Source organism: Thunnus albacares, chromosome 16, assembly GCF_914725855.1.
Source record: "Thunnus albacares chromosome 16, fThuAlb1.1, whole genome shotgun sequence".
Classification (NCBI taxonomy): domain Eukaryota; kingdom Metazoa; phylum Chordata; class Actinopteri; order Scombriformes; family Scombridae; genus Thunnus; species Thunnus albacares.
Window position 1 is genome coordinate 19,405,675 of NC_058121.1, and position 18,385 is coordinate 19,424,059.

An 18,385-nucleotide genomic window follows, 5' to 3' on the forward strand; every position below is an offset into this window, starting at 1 on the left:
GGCATTATTTGCACTCAGCATCCTTCCATTACTCATCCTCTATCCAGTAGTTTCTCTTTGTTCTCAGCAGTTTCTTGAAGCATTTTCTGTCAAGGCCCATTTTATAGTGTTTGGTATGTGCATATCTTATGCGTCCTGCAGTCCCGTTATACAGGCTGAAGTTTGTATTGATTCACAGCATCTTGTGGCTCTGTACAACAGAATTATATAAATGCATAAATGCTGCTGAGATTAATACATTCATGATGCATTATACACCGATGGCTCAGTGAATGATAAATATGTTTTCTCGATCAAGTTTTGAACTCTTCAGAATCTGAAGTTCTTTATGAACTGACTATCTGGGTCGAGAATTTTATCAGCGTGTTTGCTTGTTGGATTCATGGAGTGAAGTGTGAAAAACTGTGTGCTCATGTGTTCTGATGTACCGCACTCGGTGTACAGATAAATACAAATGCACTTTGACATTTTGTGTAGCTGTGTGCATTCCTGTAGGTCTGAGTTTTTTTTGTACGCCTGCGTGTGTGCATCTGCGGTCGTGATTGTTTGTGTGCACGTGTGCCGTTCAGCCATCTGCTGCATTGGACAGGATGGGCTCCGCACAGCAGGGCGCATGGTCGTTGGGATTGCAGGGTAAACATGGGGACTAGCACGTGGCCGTGAAGATAAAATAAAGACTGAGGAGGGAGAGTTTGAGGTTGTCGGGGAGCGAGGCTGGCACACAGAGGACGAGAAAGCGAAGGGACGTGGGAGAACAGGAGGAGAGGTCGGGATGTGGTCGGAGAGAGAGAGGGAGGGAGAGAAGGAGCCAGGGGGATCAGAAATGAAATTTGAAGGGCAGACATTTGATTGAGTTTATTCCTAGAGCATGTGTCTTCTTGTGTAAGCAGAAAGTGTGTGCGCGTGCGTGTGTGCGTGTGTGTGTGTGTGTGTGTGTGTGTGTGTGTGTGTGTGTGTGTGTACTTTAAATGTGCGCAAGCAGATGGGGCACCACCTGAGCTCGGTTGATAAGTCTGTCAAGCGGAAAAAGAAAGGAAAACTGCCATCCGTGAAGCACTTCTTGCTGAGCGTAGTCAATCTGTGAATATGTGGGTGCATTATAGTGGGGGTGTTTGTGTTCATACTGTGTGTGTGTGTGTGTGTGTGTGTGTGAGGGCCGCATGTCTGAGTGCCTCATACATTCAGTCTTTTTACGACTGATAAATTTGAATGGATTGAAATGAATTTTTTTTTTTTTTCAATCTAGAAATTTAATTTACTCTTTTGAGCCAGTGAAAGGATATTTATTTATTAATATCCTTTCACATCTAGGCTTCAATCTGTGAATCAGATGCTTGATGTTATACTCGCAGTGCAAGTGTTCCTTTATTATTTATTAATAGAGCCAGACCAATACTGGATTTCAGTATTGAAAGAGTCCAATAATGATATATTAAAGTTTTAAAAAATGTGACAGTAATACATCTGCCAATGTTCATTTTTTAAAACATAAACGCATAACATAGACAAACATTTTTCATTAGAATCTCTTCAATTAAGGAGCTGTTACTGTCGAAAAAAGAAACTTGTCTGTTCTCTCTGATTCAAACCTGTTTTTGGTATTTCTGTACTGCAGTTTCTTGTCACTTATCAACCCACGTATACAACAATAGCAAAACAAATGTGATGAGCTGAAATCAATAATATCTGCCATGCTGATATAGCTATTAGTCAGCCTCTAATTGTTATACAAGTTTAAATTTTAACCTGCATTAATTGCTTTTTAGAGCAGTAAGCTGTCAACACAATGCTGACATATTATCACCTTAAAAAGTGTTAACAAACACATTAACTTATTTACACATTCAGAGCAACATTAGCATTTATTTGGAGTTGCATTTCTGTCCACCTAACCAGCATAAGTCCACATATTCACTCTTTTTTCAGCTTTCAGTTTTGACTCTCCACCAACTCTTAAGAAAAAATATTTGGCATTTTAGCTGCTAAATGCTCCGCTATGTTCACCAGCTGGTTGCCAGCTTTGTCTTTTTGCTGTTTGGCACTAAAGGTAGTGTACAGAGCTTTTTCCACTGAAAACAGCTGCCTGCTGCTGCTGAAAACAACCCTATGAGAGCGATGAGAATGAGAGTTTAAAACCGTAAAGTTGCGGGACATAAAAACCAAAGAAATGAGTTAAAAAGATGCTGAAATGCTCCGTACAGCTGACGGGAACTGCAAAGTCTAGTGACAATTCACTATGGTTTTACAACAAGTGTCTTCTTTCACATTATACACAGTCATTTGATGCATTGTTAATGTAAAAATTATTGGCTAGACCAGCTTTAAATATTATATTATGACCAAATGTGAACTGGTGCGAAACAAAAAATATATGTATAGCAATGCTGGACAACATTTGGACAAAGCTCTTCTCTCTCAGAATTAACCCAAGGCAAGAGTAATAAAAGTCTGAATAGACACCATGGCGTAAAGGTTATTTTTAAGCTGCCTCTCTAACTGAAAATGAGACAGCCTTCTGTCTCGCGCTGCACCGATTTTGCATTTTGGAGTGTTTATTGAGTGGATGCTCTGCCCATTACTTTTATTAGATGCTAATTAAGTGGCCAAAAAAGATGCTCAGCATAGAAATTGTCTGTCTTTGATCTTCAAACAGGAATACAATTTTAGACATAAAGAGTTGCTTGGTATGCATGGGTTTTGTGTAAATGTGTGCATGCGGTTGGCATTCTTGTATCTTTTTTTTTTTTTTTTTTTTTTTTTTAACAAAATCTGCGCACTCATTTAAATGGTACTTATTTTTACCTTCCATCTCATTTTACTTGTTTCCTGCTGCAACAGTGAACTTTTCAGGAAGGCAGGGGGGATGCAGCTGATGTCTTCTCTTAACAGCCTCCTATCTTCCTCATTTGGCCCAAAAAAAAAGAGTCTCGGGTTAAAAGTGAAAACTATGAGAACCTCATAATGAATTCACGGCGTTTCACGTACTGTATGTGTATCCGTTAGCTGCTACAGTAATTGGTTAATTAGAGTGTGGATGTGCATCTGATTAGCTATCATTAGTGTTTCCAGGGGATAATGGGGATTAAACAGCCGCTGGTGCTGCGAGTTTACTCACAAACCTTTTTTTTGTCTCAAGACATAAGATACGCTCTGATTTCGGTGGCGTTATATATCTATATGTGTACTCGTGTGCTATTAAGGAGCAGGGAAAAAGTTTTCTTTGGGATACATGCTCTGTGTGTGTGTGTGTGTGTGTGTGTACGCGTCCCAGACAAACTCATACATTATGTTCCCAATTCCTTCTCTCCACATGTGTCGCTGTGCTCGGCTCAGAGGAGGGTGGAGAGCGCCAGGGCAAACTGTTAAGTCAACCCAGCCAAGTGGAATAGCACTCAGACAAATGAGCTGTAATGACTAGGAGACGCAGGGGTCCAGCTCGACTCACACTGTTTCTCTGTCTCGCTCGCATACACACACGCGCGCACGCACACACACACGTGCACACGCATTGTTAAACCTTTAAATACATACACTGTAGGAGGGAATCCTTAACAGTAGCTCCACTCTTTCTCAGCCTGTCTTTCTCTGCGTCCACTTCATCATCTGTAATCAAGTGTTCATGTATCTAAAGGCGGAAAATTTAACAACTACAGTAAGACACTCTCAGCATCAGCAGCAGGGGCTACTGAGATAGGAGTTTTCAGCCTTGTCTCTCTGTACAAGCATTTTATCTATGTGATCATTCCTCATGCATGAATTGGTGTTTGCAGTTATAGATTACTCAGTTAAAAGCTCCCTAGAAGTTTTTTTTTTTTCAAAACTGAGATCAGAACCCTTTGTTGTAGCAGGATTGAAGTCGCTCCCTAAATTTCTCTGGAAATGTTGATGTCAAACATTATCAACCGTGTAGAATTCTTGCAGCAGAGGGCAAGCCAAATAAAACACAGTGTGCTTGGTTGTGTGTTGATCTAAAAAAAAAAAAAAAACTGGATTTCATTAGATCAGCCTGCACAATAGCTTGGCTTTGCATCCACAGTTTAGAGACAATAAAACCAGGGCTCTTTTGTGAGGTCCCGAAGCCTGTAGGCGTGACATTCATCTGCTCATTCACACCTCTGTCAGCCAGCGGCTCCTTGGAGAGTGGCCTTGAGTGCCACCGCCGCAAAGAAAAGGAGAACAAGATTCACACCTTGTAAGGAGAGCATAAAAGATCATCAGATGACTTTCCGCTGAAGCCTGCCACCTACTGCTTCTGGCTCAGGCGCGATTAACACTCTCTCGCTGATCGCCTCGTCGTCCCCTCAACTGTTCCTCGTCAAAACGGTGACAGTGGCTCTTTTTCATGCAATAATTGAATTTATTTGTCATCTTTCTCTCTGGCTGCGCAGCCTCAACGCTAACCATTAAGCAAGGCGATCGCAACAGGGAAGCTGTCAGCAGTTTGGAAAGACACTTTTCAGCTTTGTGTGTTTTTTTTTTTTTTTTTTTTTTTTTTTTAATGTCAGGATTTCGTTGATTATTGTCCTGCTCTGTGTAATTATTCAGCCTGGTTTGTCTTTTGGAGCCATTGCAGCGTGAGATTACTCTGTTTCACCTCTCAAACTGGAAAAGCAGGATGCAGGAGAATGTGCCAGAAATGTCTTAATCGCTCTATGTGAAGAGTGCCCTTCAGCGGATCCTCTTCCGATTTTATTTCTGGAGTCTGAAATGGTATTTGAGGGGGGGGGGGGGGGGGGGGGGGGGGGGAAGAGAGCGAGCAAGTGCAAGAGAGAGAAAGTTGGATGCAGCTATTCACTGGAGAATTGGAGTATGAGTTTTTGATATTCCTGCGGCTTATCAGTGAGATCTCAAGCAAACACATCTATCTCGGCACATAAATGTAACATGGAGGCAGTAAATCCAGATTAGATAACCTTTGGTCTGAATGTCTGCAGGGGCTGCAGCCAAGATTAAGGTTCCGTCTGCTTGACCTTTTGACTAGTGACTACTGTCAGCCTGAGCTACCATGGAGGGAGGAAAGGGCGGGAGAGGGAGGGAAGCGGGAGGGGGGGGGGGGTTGCAGGTGAACGATTGCTTCGGCTGTTGCCAGAAAACTTGACTCATTCTGTTGCTAAAGCTGCAGTACGTGCTCAAACCCAAAGCGAGCAGCATTTACAAGAACACGGATCAGCCTCACCATCGCTCACACTGCATCTGGCACTTTGACCCGCTATACCTGCTGCAAGGCTCGAAGGCTGCTTCAGCTTCATCCAATATTCAACAGACAAAGTGAAACTGGTTAGAGCTTTGTCATTGCATGTGCTGATTGTGCAGATCTGTGTGTGTGTGTGTGTGTGGTCTGTCATAGGCTACTTTGGGGAAAAATCTCAGACTTAGGACCAGTTAACTGGGGACTGCTTGTCAAATTGGGGACAAAAGCTATGTCCCCAATTGGGAAAAAGCTGTTTTTTGGGTCAGTGGTTAAGGTTAGTCTCCAGGAAATGAATGAAAGTTTATGTAATTTCCCCAAAAGTGACCATGATCTGATATGTGTGTGTGTGTGTGTGTGTGTGTGTCTCTTATCTGAGCCTATAAAATTAGAATGTGTGACATTCAAATGCCACTCAAATACCACAGACTTTAAAGGTACAGTTCACCGAAATTACAAGAAATCAATTTTTTTCCCCTCTAGTGGTATCCTGCCATATTTTTTTTTTTTTTTTTTTTTTGAAAAAGTTTTGAGACATCACCATCTTTGAGATATCATCTTTGAGATTTCTGCCACCGAACATTACATTTAAAAAATTCAACAGCAAGATCTCTTTCTAGACACAATGTCCTAGTTATTCCGAGAAATCCAGAGAACAAACCGCCACAGGGCTATTTCTTCGGTAGAAAGTAGTTCCACCAAAAGCTGTTCACAGTGAGATGTATGGATTATCCTGCGTATTGGGTACACTGGTTATTTCAGTTTTTTTGATGTAATTTTTCAGTGCTGCTCCACGAATAACATTTCATTCACCATTGTACTGGAGTCGAGGTGGAAATCTCAAAACTTGGGCAGATAAAACTGAAACTGTATCACCATCGCCAGATATCACTACGTGTAATTTTAGAGAAAAAAACGACTTATTGATTTGCAGCCTTTAATAGCGCAAGCAGATCAATGTTTTTACACTACTGTGCCTTGATCAGTTTCACAAAGTAGTTTGTTAAACAGGATTTCAGAAACAAAACAGCACAGATATATCCTAGTTACAAAACCAAGTACAAAAAATACAAGTACTGCATCCATTGAGTATAATCATTTATGAAATAAAACTTTAATGACACTGCAAAGCCATGGTTAGCTCGTGCCATAGCCTTATCCATGTTTTATGTGTACTTTCCAGTTTTGTGTTCAGATATCAATCTTTAGTTTGTTCACTATAAACGAGACCACAGTTAACATTTCAGCGTGTTGAGAATATGAGTGCTGCTGCAGTTTAGGAAGGATTTTGTGTGTGGTGTTTTTTGGGTTTTTTTTTACCAGTATGTGGATGTATGAAGTATTTAGCATCTGACAGGTGGTTTTCTAGTGTCAGAATGAACAAGTCTGTGTTTAAGAGTGATCGAAGGAGGCTCTGAGCTGATATTAGAGGTGGATCGCTTTTGAGAACATTCCAGTGCTTGAGGATAATATATCGGACCCCGCTTGCCAGAAGAGTATATTCAGTAGATGTAATCCGTGTTGAAGTAGGAAGAGCTCTTGTTTTCTTAACTAAAAAGGATTCCCCATTTGTATGCAGGCTGTCTGATAAGCCGAAGAGACGTAGGCTGTAGGGTAACCCCTTTGCTGAAAACACTCTCTTTCATTTGAAAGGCTTTTCACCATTAGAGGTGACTCAGTGATATACTGAACTGACCCTTTAAATGGGGTTTGAGGACACTTGAGGCCAGAAAAAAAAATGTTTGTATTCAGTTTTTTCGCTCAACAGATAAACACACATCCAAGAATGCACACATACACACTTAAAATCATGCGCACAAATAGTATACACATTGTACATCCCTGGACCCTGAAATTATTTGGGAGCCTTTGGCCCCCTGATCCTCACCATAGCAAATTAGCACCCTGAGAGAGAAGTCATAGGATTAGGAAGGAAAAGAAGCAAAAGAGAGAGAATAGAGAGAGGCGACTGAGATAAGAGGAAATGGTTATGGACCAGCAGTGAGATATAAATGGCTCTGAGCCTTGAGAGACAGACTGCCAGTGTCACTGTGGCTGTGATACCCTGTGAGTAAAAGTCTGTGCGCTTCCAGTTTTCCCCAGTCGTATACTACATGAATATATTTACGCATATATATATTTATACGTGTCACCTTTACTGAAACGTTGACATGTTTTGCTTTGTTTTCGTCAGACTAGGTGGAGTTTTTTCCATTGTCATCCAGTGTATTCCTGTGACTTATGTCTTTAATGTCTGGCTGAAAACCAAGCCAATTTCCTTTATGATATTAATAAACTTAAAGTTGAAGAAAAAACAGAGCTCAAGTTGAATCCTTTACAGATTTCTATTTAAATCTGTACTAGTCATAAAGGAGGAGATGTACAGTAAATAAAGAGAAGCAGAGAAGTTGGAGGAGGACTTTTAATCTCTCAGACAGTTTGAGATTGTGAAAAATGCGCTGCAACTTAATATTTAGATACCAGTAACATTTTGTACACCCAGTCTACTTTACAGTGGAGGTGTTCTGCACATGAATGAACAAATCCTTAACTACGAATCTCAAGTTGAACTGAAGCTTCCTTGTCAGAAACTTTTTAAACAGGAGCTCCCCTCACTGGTGACTGAAAGCTTAACCATAATAAGATTACCGCTTAAAAGCTTACTGAAAGACTGTGAAAGCTACAGATACAATCATGAAACAATCATGTTTGAACAGAACATCAAACTACAGATTTTTTTTTTTTTTTTTTAATTGAATTGAACAAAACGATTTGAAACAGCAAAGTGATTTGTAATTTCACCCTCTACGGTACAGGCGTAAACTCATCTACACGCCTTCTAAAGGAAATTGCAGCTTCGTTTTTATCTGTTGTTGATTTATATGTATTTATGTTGGGTTGATTCTCTTAGCAGCAGTAGGCTGTAGATGTTAAAACTTCTCCCTTTTTTTTTAGCACTTTAGGAACTCCTCATCCATATTGGTTTAAAAGTTGAGGTTTAAAATTCATAAAGTTCTTCATCGTGGAAACAGCAGTGATGAAAATCCTGCAATATTACCAGATACAAAATGGACCTTGAGGTGAGATTTTTTTTGTCAAGGTCAAGAATGAACTTTGGAGCTGGCATTTGTTGGGTTGCTGCTGTAATACGACAACCACTTGCAGGCAAAGAAATCTGATATTGGGAGGATAATTCTTGGCTGACGTGCACCCTCAACTTAAATCTCAACGTGTAAATGTATGTGTCCTGTCCTGGCAACTCCACCTAACCCAACCCGGCAATTTCCCTTTGACTTCTTCTGCAGAATATGCAAGTATGGCTGGTTAAATAAAGGTCACAAAAGGCTAAAACATTGGGGTAAAAGGTACATGAGGTAAAAGGAACAGGAAGTAGGGAAGGAAGATGAAATGGAGAGAATATCGGTAAAAGAGCAGACTGCTGCGGTTCCAGAGAGAATGAGCTGAAGAGAGAGAGAGAGAGAGAGAGTTGGAGTGAAGTCACCTGAGGGTTGAGAAAGAGAGAGAGAGAGAAGAAGAGAGGTATTAGCCGCGGGGTAAAAAAAAAAAAGAAGAGGAATAAGGAAAGCAGGGTCACAGCATGGGGCAGAGAGCAAGCAGACACATAACAAGGTGAGATAAGACTCAGTGTGGCAGGAGGGAAGAAGAAACGACAGAATCTGTCCATTCTGTCTTCATCTTTCCATCAACCTCTCTTCTTCTGGAGTGACTGTATGTGTGTGTGTGTGTGTGTGTGTGTGTGTGTGTGTGTGTGTGTTTGTGTGTTTGTGTATATGTCCTCAGTGAGAATCCAGCTTGTTCCAGCATGAGGTAAAGCATGGGCGGTGTGCTCCTGTCACAGATAGGTTTCATTTAGTTGAAGTCGAGTTGGGTGGAAGCAATGCGCAGAAATTGTCAGGAGGTGTTTTTTTTTTTGGTGCGTGTGTGTGTGTGTGTAAGTGTGTGTGCGCATGTCACGCTCCGTGGGTGGGCATCAACTTCAATTTGAGATTCAGCTCTTACACAAGCCTGTCTGTCCCTCAGATCACATACATTTTGGGGCTTTATTTTGCCACACAATTCATAGCTGGCTATAACTGAAACCACTTGTGAGAGAATTAATAGTTACTAAGTAAAAGTGAAACTTTATTTATATAGCACCTTTTTTAACACAGGTTACAAAGTACTTTACATCAAAATCAATATAGTGGGCTGTTTAGATTTTGCCATTTCAGTCAAGCTTAGTGCTCGCTGCTGCAGTGTTTCACCCTATTTCAATATACAAATACACTACTTCTAAGTACAAATAAAGCTTAACTGTTGTAGCCTAAAGTCACAAACAAGGCACTTCCTGTAGAGTTGCATAGTACCCAAAAGTACAAGACTGTACTGGTATGCGCTTTTAGAATTTATGTATCTGTTTATATATGTTTCTTTTAAACAGGGTGTTGCTCAAAGCGTGTGCTCAGTTGACTTTTTCCTGAATATAGACAGGTTAAATATATACCACAAATAAAACAAAAGGTCAGTAACAATCAGGAGGAGGCATTTTCTCCCCAAACTGCCATGGGTATAAACTCCACCAGGAAAAAGAAAAATAAGAGCTGTCAAGTCTTGGTTATCCCTTCATCCCCGACCGCCCATCTCCATCCTTTGATTCTCCATCCCTTCATCCCTCTGCCCAACTGGCATCAAACCTCTGACTGACAGCCGTCCCTGTGAGGCTTCGTTGTCTGAGAAAACTCGCACATATGCACAAACACACACATACACTCACCCACGCAGTCATCTGATCCGATGCCGTGACTCCCCGTCAGCGGTGCCGCTCTCCTGTTTTGTTGCGTTCTGACAGGCCGGTGTTGGGTTGTGTTAGCTTGTGAGTGTGTTCAGGGCTTCAGGGGTCAGAGCTGCGCAGCAGCCTCAACGCCCAGATGTGGACTCTCCCTGACGTGTCTGGCCAAGCGGAAAGCGCAGAGAACAACCCTGCACATGGGCACTAGGTGATAATAAAGACCTGCATGTGCGAAGAAGTACAATTCGGCACAGTGAGGCAGCATGTGAGATTGCTTTAGTTGCTCTAATTAGACACTGTGGGGCTTCAAGTTGGCTTGTTGGATGACTAAATTCTATGTAAAATAACAACACAAGAAATGTCTCTTTTTCTGTTTTGTCTTGTCGTCTGTATTTTAGGATTAGAGTGGAAAAATCCAATAAACAGGAAGAATCAGGAAATTTAATGTTTTGTACATCTTCCACCATGTTTTAAGATGGAATTGAATTTGATATCTTATTCTGAAAAATATGAACCTATATAGATATTAAAACAACTTTTAAACAGTCTAATATTGATTGATGTGCAGACCAAAGAAAGAAAATCCCAAATTGGCTCAGACATAGACACAGAAACTTCGCCAAGTTAATTGAGGCAGTCAATATAAACAAACTGAAACAGCAAATAGGATGAAAGACAGGAGATGAAAAATGTAATCCTATGAAAGCAGGGAAAACTGTCAAACTTTTTAGAATCCAATAAAGTTGAAAAAAGAGATAAAGAGAAATAGAGTACAAACACGTACAGCAATAGCGGCACACTAATCACATGGAAGAACAATAGCAGAACAAAGTCAATATAATTAATGTGTGTGTGTGTAGGTATGGTTGGAGGCTCATGAGAGGGAAGACAAAAGAGCCTGTTCTCACTTTTTTTTCATTTTCAAAGAACAGCCGCTGTAGCTGCGACTGTCCTACAAAACCACACTCCCATTTATTAGCTGAATATCCAAGGTCTGTTGGAGGTCTTGAGGGCCGTTTGAGGCTTCGAGTCCGGGGCGTGATGCCATGGAGCTGTGAAAACGGGCCCGTGATGGGAACGAGTGCAACTTAAATCTTTTTTAGCAGCCCTCCAAGTTCACACATCTTTCACACGCTGCCAGGAAGGGCAGCGACGTGTACGACTCCTACGCCTTCTGCATTTTGTCACGATTGTCCTTTTTTTAGCCCGTGTATCAGACCTTCATCTTCGCCGTGACACTGTCACAATTTCTCCTTGAGCCATCACTTTATTTTCCATCCTACACAGAGGAACACATCCTTAAAACCTTACAGAGGAAAAGAGCCAGCCAGCATTAAGCTGTCCACTAAGTCTAAGCTGTATGTGCACGATATGTCTGAGGCAGTGCTTACTGCTCTGTCTGTTTGCTCAGCCCCAGCAAAGCCCATTGTAGTTTTTGTATCTTTCTCCTCTTTTACCCCTTTTCCTCTTCCTAGAGAAAAGCTCTCTGTTTTACCAGCTTTGAAAGAAAAAAAAAAAAAAGAAGCTCTTGAAAAAAAAAAAATAAGGGTATAGTTTTTTTAACTGAAAGGAGCTGAAGGAAAACACAGCCGCCTATGGATGTGCCTGTCAGGAGAGTGTCTGTGTGGAAAATGATCGATCCAAGCAGATAAACCAGTGGTTAGCCTTGGTTTGGAGTGTATGAAGATTAGCCCTCCCTCCCTCCATCCCTCTCTTTCTTTCTCTCATTCCCTTTTTGTTTTTTTTTTTTCTCCTGCTCTCTTTCTCCTCACACTGTCTCTATCTCTCCCTATTGCCCTCCTCTCCCTCCCTGGCTCGCCTCCCTCTGCCCGCCTGCCTGCTGCTTTCAAACACACAGCTCATTTCTGTCTGGCGGCTCGTCGTCTTGCCTGCTCACTGGAGCCTGCTGCTGAAGACTGAGAGGACCTGAGACAGTCATGTGGCAGCCTGCCAACCTGTTTGTGTGTTTTGGATCACTGGTGTCTTTATCCACCAGCTCTGTGTGTGTGCATGCGTGTCTGAGGGCAGAGATCGGGTGAGAAGTAATAGGGATGAGCACTGAGCGTGTTTTTTGAGTATCTTCTTTAATCACACAAGGCTCTCAGAGCATGTGTGTGTGTGTATATGAGACAAGACACATCTCCACATACAAATGCACACACATTGATTCTCCCCTATTGATTTTGTGATTCTCTTATGCCTTGCCCAAACAGTGTAAGTTTCATTGTGAGTGCGTGGACGGGTGAATGCAAGTTTAGCGCTTATATTATGTGTAGCAAGGGGGAATACAAGAGATAGCCGGCAACCAAACGAATGACAGCCCCATCAGTCTTGGTAATTGAGTTATAGTTTCTTATTTAACTCAGTACTTTCCTGAGACCAAGAGGAAACTTTTCTATTTTGCATTTTGTTTAGCATTTCCCGACAAGCTTATTGACTCAGAGACGGCCAAGGCCTGGTGAATTCAAAACAACACATAATCTACGGCTGGTTGTGTGTTAGCTGGTTCTCTCGCAGCCTATCAAGGTTGTTGTCTAAAAATGAAAAGGCGCAAAGGTTTTTTTTTTTAAATAGTGGCATTAATAAATGTAAAAAAAAGTTCACCTTGCACTGAAAGCCATATACTGTAAATACTTTAACATTGGGCAACATGCCACAAAACATTATGCTGCTATTTACAGCAGCACTGGGCACTCTCAAAGAGCCTTTGATTCAATCTTGGCCCTTATTTAGTGGTGGAAACCTTCCCTGATGGCCTGCTTTCTCCCGTCTCTTTCCATCCTTTGTCCACCCTCATCATCCTCTCCTTCCACCCTCCTCCTGTTCCTTTGTCCTCTAGGTGTAGCAGAGGTGATAGTTCTGGTGGGAGGGCGTCAGGCTATCGGAATGAACCAGCGTTCCCTGACAGCGGTCACCTGTTTTAACCCCCAGAACAGTAAGTGGTACCCGCTGGCCAGCCTGCCCTTCTATGACCGCGAGTTCTTCAATGTCATCTCGGCGGGAGACAACATCTACCTGTCAGGTGAGCTAAATCACCCACTCCAGCAGCACAATTGAAGCTTTCCTTTTGCAGTTATTTAGAGGCAAAGAGCAAGAGGACAGTAGATGCCGTCAGTTTATCACACTACAGTTGTGAAAGGTGATGATCTGGCTGTTGTAAAGGCAATAGTTGAACTACAATTCAAATTAAAGGTATACTATGCAGGATTTGTCAAAGTTAGCCCCTCCTTCCCGACTCAACGACACAGAGTGAGAGAGAGCGATAGCAGCAGTGGTTGAGCAAGCTAGCGAGTGAATGAAGAGAGGGAGCGGCGGTAGCAAGAACAAAGCAGTGAATCAGATAAATAAAATGTTATTTTCTGATTGAATCACGGTGGTTACGTTCTGAAGTACAAATAAACACACCCACACCTCTGCACAACCCTGTGGGAAGATGCCGCATTGCCGGATTAGGTCTTTATACATCCATGACACAGACAGAGAGCAGAGGAGAGAGATGGAGACAGTGAAGTAACCTTGTTGCTATGTTTTTATAGAATCCCGACCTAACACCTTGCTAGTTATAGACTGGGAGCTACACACCCACTGCCCAAACGTTGATACCCAGAAACGTCTTGAACACAGCAAAATAGTAAGAAAATAAGAAAATGCAGGCAGAGGGCAGGGTCTTTGTAGATACATACACCGCCACACACTTCTAGTGGGTCATAAGTGATGATTTAGAGGGAGAGAGATTCCATGTTTTTTTAGGAAAATCCTACATAGTATGCTTTAAGTGCATCTTCATCCCATTGGTTCAAATGAATACTGTAAATATGCTCACTGACCCCAATTTAAGTGATTGAGGACCAACATTTTTTATATGTTAACATAAGTCTGATTATGCTGTACCTAACTGTTTTTTTAAATAAATGTAGATACCACATGATTTATTTTCTATAATATTCAGCACTTGGACAGGTAGTGTAGAACGTAGTTAGATGCAGTCAAGAGTGCAACAGTCCACTTTGGAAAACTCAGTAGAATAACAGAAACTACACGGCTCACATTTCAATAATCAAGCAACACGTACAGAAAACAAGAGAAATGCCTGCAAAAAGTTGCCTCTTTACTGGCAGAATATGCCAGCCAGAAGTCCTGTTCATATTCATATCGGCTCCAAATGAAGCCCCTTTTCTCGTTGTAGAATTTTTGCCAGGGGGCTTCCTCTTGATGCTGGTGTTGTGTCGAAATCTGTGTCCCTCTAATCTTCCTCCTGTACCAAGCCTAGGCTCTAACGCCAACCAGTTATCCCTTTGACGCCTAACCATAACTTAACCTGAGACCTAACCTCAGCCACAGAAGGCAGTGCTAAATGCATACAGAAACACTCTTCAATGGGGAAACAGACTGAGACACAAGACTCTTGGGCTAACATCTCTAACAACACTGCCAGGACTGAGTAAGATAAGACAAGCTACTGTAGCAAGTCACTGGTGGCCTCATCCAGCTCTTTTAAATCTCTCTCTGGATGCCTGCCTCCACTTCATCATTTTCACTAGTGTCTGGGACCTTGCTGGATGATAAAACAATACATTTGAGCAATGTGAACCCGCCAAGGTGATTCCAGTGCATAGAAGGTTGCTGTGGCAATTGGGGACGCTATTGGACTAGATCAACTGGAGGATGGGAGAAACAGCAGCCAAAAATAGTATAAGTAAGACATGATTTTGAATGTGAAGTGCGGCCATTTCTTTGTGGGGCTATTGTAATTCTTGGTGGACTATATAGCCCCATCTAGCCCCACCATAGTGCCACCTATGCAGATGGTCCATCTCTTGATTTCATCATGTCAACAAAACTAATTTGGATCAAAACCCAGGTTAGGATGGTTACGGAAATACAAACTTTTTGTGCTGTAAACTTTTTTTGAGTCATTTTGTCATACTGAATAAAATCAGGAGCATTTTAATGATCTCTCAGGCATAATGTAGTGTCATAATACTGCCACTAGCATATAAAAAAGCAAAACAACTAACAAAAAAAGGATAAAAAAAATACATTATAGTTTTAGATCAAGTAAAATCAGATCTGATTCTGATAAAGGCCACAACACTTGACATTCACGATTTGAGGACATTTTCTTTCTGTGAGCACTATGATTTGGCAAAGTGAAGCTCCCCAGGTTGTCACCCACTTATGGAGCCTTTGTGAAACAGTTAAAGAGTTTCAAAAAGGTGGCTAGCCTTGAAGCTTACTCATCTGATGCTTTGAAAGCTTTGCTTTGCCCAGTACTGTTGACAACTTTAAAGCCTTTCTTTTCAAAAGAGTTCTTTTTGTATATAATGTCTTTCCTATTTACCTTCTGTGGAGGTTTTTATTTAACTTGACTTTTTTTCCTCAGTCTGGCTGTACAGTCACTGCAGTGTTCTGCAAGTTATTTTGTTCTATAGTGGCACACTGTGCACTCTGTGTCTCCCTCTATGAGACACCTTTAAGTTGCTCCTCCAGAGGTAGACTGAATTTCTCCCTCCACGGTCCATTTGTGCGAGAATCTTGCACGGTACTCAGACCTTGACATTGCACCGTGGAATTGCAACAGGATTTGTCCTGCGTGTACCTTTCCGCTCCCTCTTTTCATATAAATGTAAATTTGTGTTTGGGCATTGGAACAGGTCTGCATGTGTCCGCTGGGAGTCAGACAGCCAGTGGGGAAATCAGAGGTGCTCTAGCTAGCCAATCAACAGGCTCTGGTCTGTAACCTTCCTCACACTCTGAACAGGGTCACCGAGTCACGGCTGGTGTTACATGTCAAACTACACAGCTAACAGGGCTGCTTTGAAGCGAGCTGAAACAAGTACAGTTTTGTAGCTTGGCTGGTTGACTAGTCAACACAGCAGCAACAACTTTTAGTCAGTTCTCTGCCACAAGAAAGAAGAAAAAAATCAATATTTTAATCAGTATCCCACAATTTGATGCCATATTTTTGGATGTACACATTACCTTCCAGCTGTATACCAGATGGTAGTCATGATCACTCCACCAGCCTACATTAAAAACCCTTCTTATATATATTTCAGGTGGTACAGAGTCTGGTGTGATGGTGGCTGATGTGTGGTGTTACATGTCCCTGCTGGACAACTGGAATCTGGTGTCCCGGATGACCGTAGCCCGCTGCAGACACAACAGCCTGGTATATGACGGCAAACTGTACACCATCGGAGGACTGGGCGTATCGGGGAACCTGGACCACGTGGAGAGGTAAGAATCACGCAGTCTCAACAGCAGGCTGTCCACAAAACAACAAACACCTCCAGCGGCTCTCAGCTGGTGAATGCACAGTCCTGTGCGGCCTTTACCCCAATTTGACAGCCATGTCCAAGCATGCGCGGATGATTCTGCAAAAGTAGGTGGATGCTGAGAAATCCAGTTTGAGAAAATAAATATTCACACTGCGCAGCGAAATGTGGCAGATGGTGTAGCATGCAGTAGTGCGGTGAGCATATTGCAAAAGTGGTTGGACAGGTTTGTTAGCATTTTCTGTGAGAGCAAAAGGTGCAGAGGAATGAATCTGAGCCGGAGCATATTAAATGGTCACAGCTGTGAGTGTTGTTGTGGAACGACAGAGTGCCTTTTACTTGTTTGTGAGTGGTCCATGAGTGAGAGGATTTGCTTTCACAGAGCAGAGTGGTATACTGTGTCTGATTCTATCCACTTCAGCATCGACACATCACCAACACTTCATTTGAAGGTCGTCCACTGTGGCCTATTCAGCTGGGTCTTTTCTTCTCTTTTTTTTCTGTATTTTTTGAAACTCTTCAGCATAAACCAGACATAGACAGTATCCTCATGGAGTATACGGTAATGAATTCCTAGTGGCATAAAACATGAATAGGGATTTTCCAGATTTAATAACTTCATTGATATTGCTTGACTTTTGCAACAATGCCCCCCCATTTTTTTCTTTTTCCCTCTAACCTGGGCTGAGGAGTGAGTTTCAACAGAGAGGGGGCTACCTCCCCTGCACAGCAGAGCGAGATTAACCAAAGCAATCAAAAGAACATTACTGAGTATATTAGAGCAGGCCGCTGCTGCTCATTACCTAGCAGCTCAATTGATCTCCAAAGCTGTTCGCAATGCACAACAGTCCTCCAAATGAAACAGCCTAATTTGATATTTCCCCCTAATGCTGCCATACAGTGTCGTTATGACAGGGGGTGGATGGAATATTTGCCCCGTAATGGAAACGCATTTGATTCCTCTGTCTCTGAGCTGCTTAATTTGAGAGCTGCCGGTGCATCTAGGGCATTCACGGCTCCAAAGAAATCAGTGTTTTGCGGTGTGATGTGTTTGTATGTGGTTCTCTGTCTGTGCCCTTGTGTGTGTTTTTGTGCAATCATGAAGCTTCTCTGAGGCCCTGCGCAACTGGACTCAATTATCAGCACTGTAAAACTTTAACCTACTTTGCCTCTCTCCAAGAACTGCCAGAGGCCTCCTCTGCTTGTTATTACTGCCCTAGTGCTGCCCTCTCACAAGGTGCACTGGCTAGGGAGAAATAACTTACAGAATGAACAAAATAGTTGAACTTGTAATTGTTAGGAAGAAAATATATGGTGCCCAGGCTGAAACCATTTGCAACACAGGGTCAAGGTTGTGGTCACCGGCCTTATCATGTAAAAGCTAACATGTCTCTCAAGCTGTTTGGGCAAATTGTTGGAGCAGTCAATGGGCTTGTTTCCAAGCAACCCAGGCTTTCATTTTTTCTTTTTTCAGAAACCACTATGTGGAGCGAGAGTCAAAAATGAGTGAGAACGTCCAGAAACTAACTATTCTGGGAATAGAATGTTTAAATACAAAGTTTGTGCTTTAGAGAAGTTAGAAGTAGACAGATAAGGGAATTAATGTCTGGTTTTCGTAATAAATCGGTATGTCTGATATGACATATCAAAAAATGCCATTTTTTTATGTAAGGTTTGTTATTGAATGAATTGGCATTGGCTCAGACTTCCATTTAAAGTGTTTAATTTAGGTATCCTACCTTATTTCTGATAAGTACGGTCTTGACCTGCTCTATGTGAAAAGTGCCTTGAGATGACTTCTGTTGTGATATGGCGCTATATAAATAAAAATTGATTGATTGATTGATTGATAAGATGGGTTGTGAATGTCAACTGGTTAACATTGCCAGTGTGAGCTGCATACACCTTTGTGGAGACCACAACATCTGTCTGTATTTAACATGAAGAAGGCAACAAAGGTAAAGCTTGAACATATTTTTTCTTTCATGCAGATAAAGTCTGTTCTGTATCTGCAGTATTATAGTACCCTAAAGCCCAATAACATTTCCACTGTTGCATTAGGAAATTAATTTAATAGGCTTTGCAGCTCAGAATCACACAATACTTAAATATCTACTGTATATCTCTAGA

At 41.8% G+C, this 18,385-nt stretch overlaps 1 protein-coding gene across 3 annotated transcripts in view; it reads left to right on the forward strand.

Moving 5' to 3' along the window:
- The window catches only part of LOC122965383 (kelch-like protein 29), a 219,385-nt gene that overhangs the window by 169,466 nt on the left and 31,534 nt on the right, over nt 1–18,385 (forward strand). For all 3 annotated transcript variants that reach the window (XM_044329397.1, XM_044329398.1, XM_044329396.1), the window contains 2 exons: nt 12,817–12,999; nt 16,037–16,217. In XM_044329397.1, coding sequence (XP_044185332.1) covers nt 12,817–12,999; nt 16,037–16,217 — 364 coding nt within the window. The remainder of the gene's footprint in view (nt 1–12,816; nt 13,000–16,036; nt 16,218–18,385) is intronic.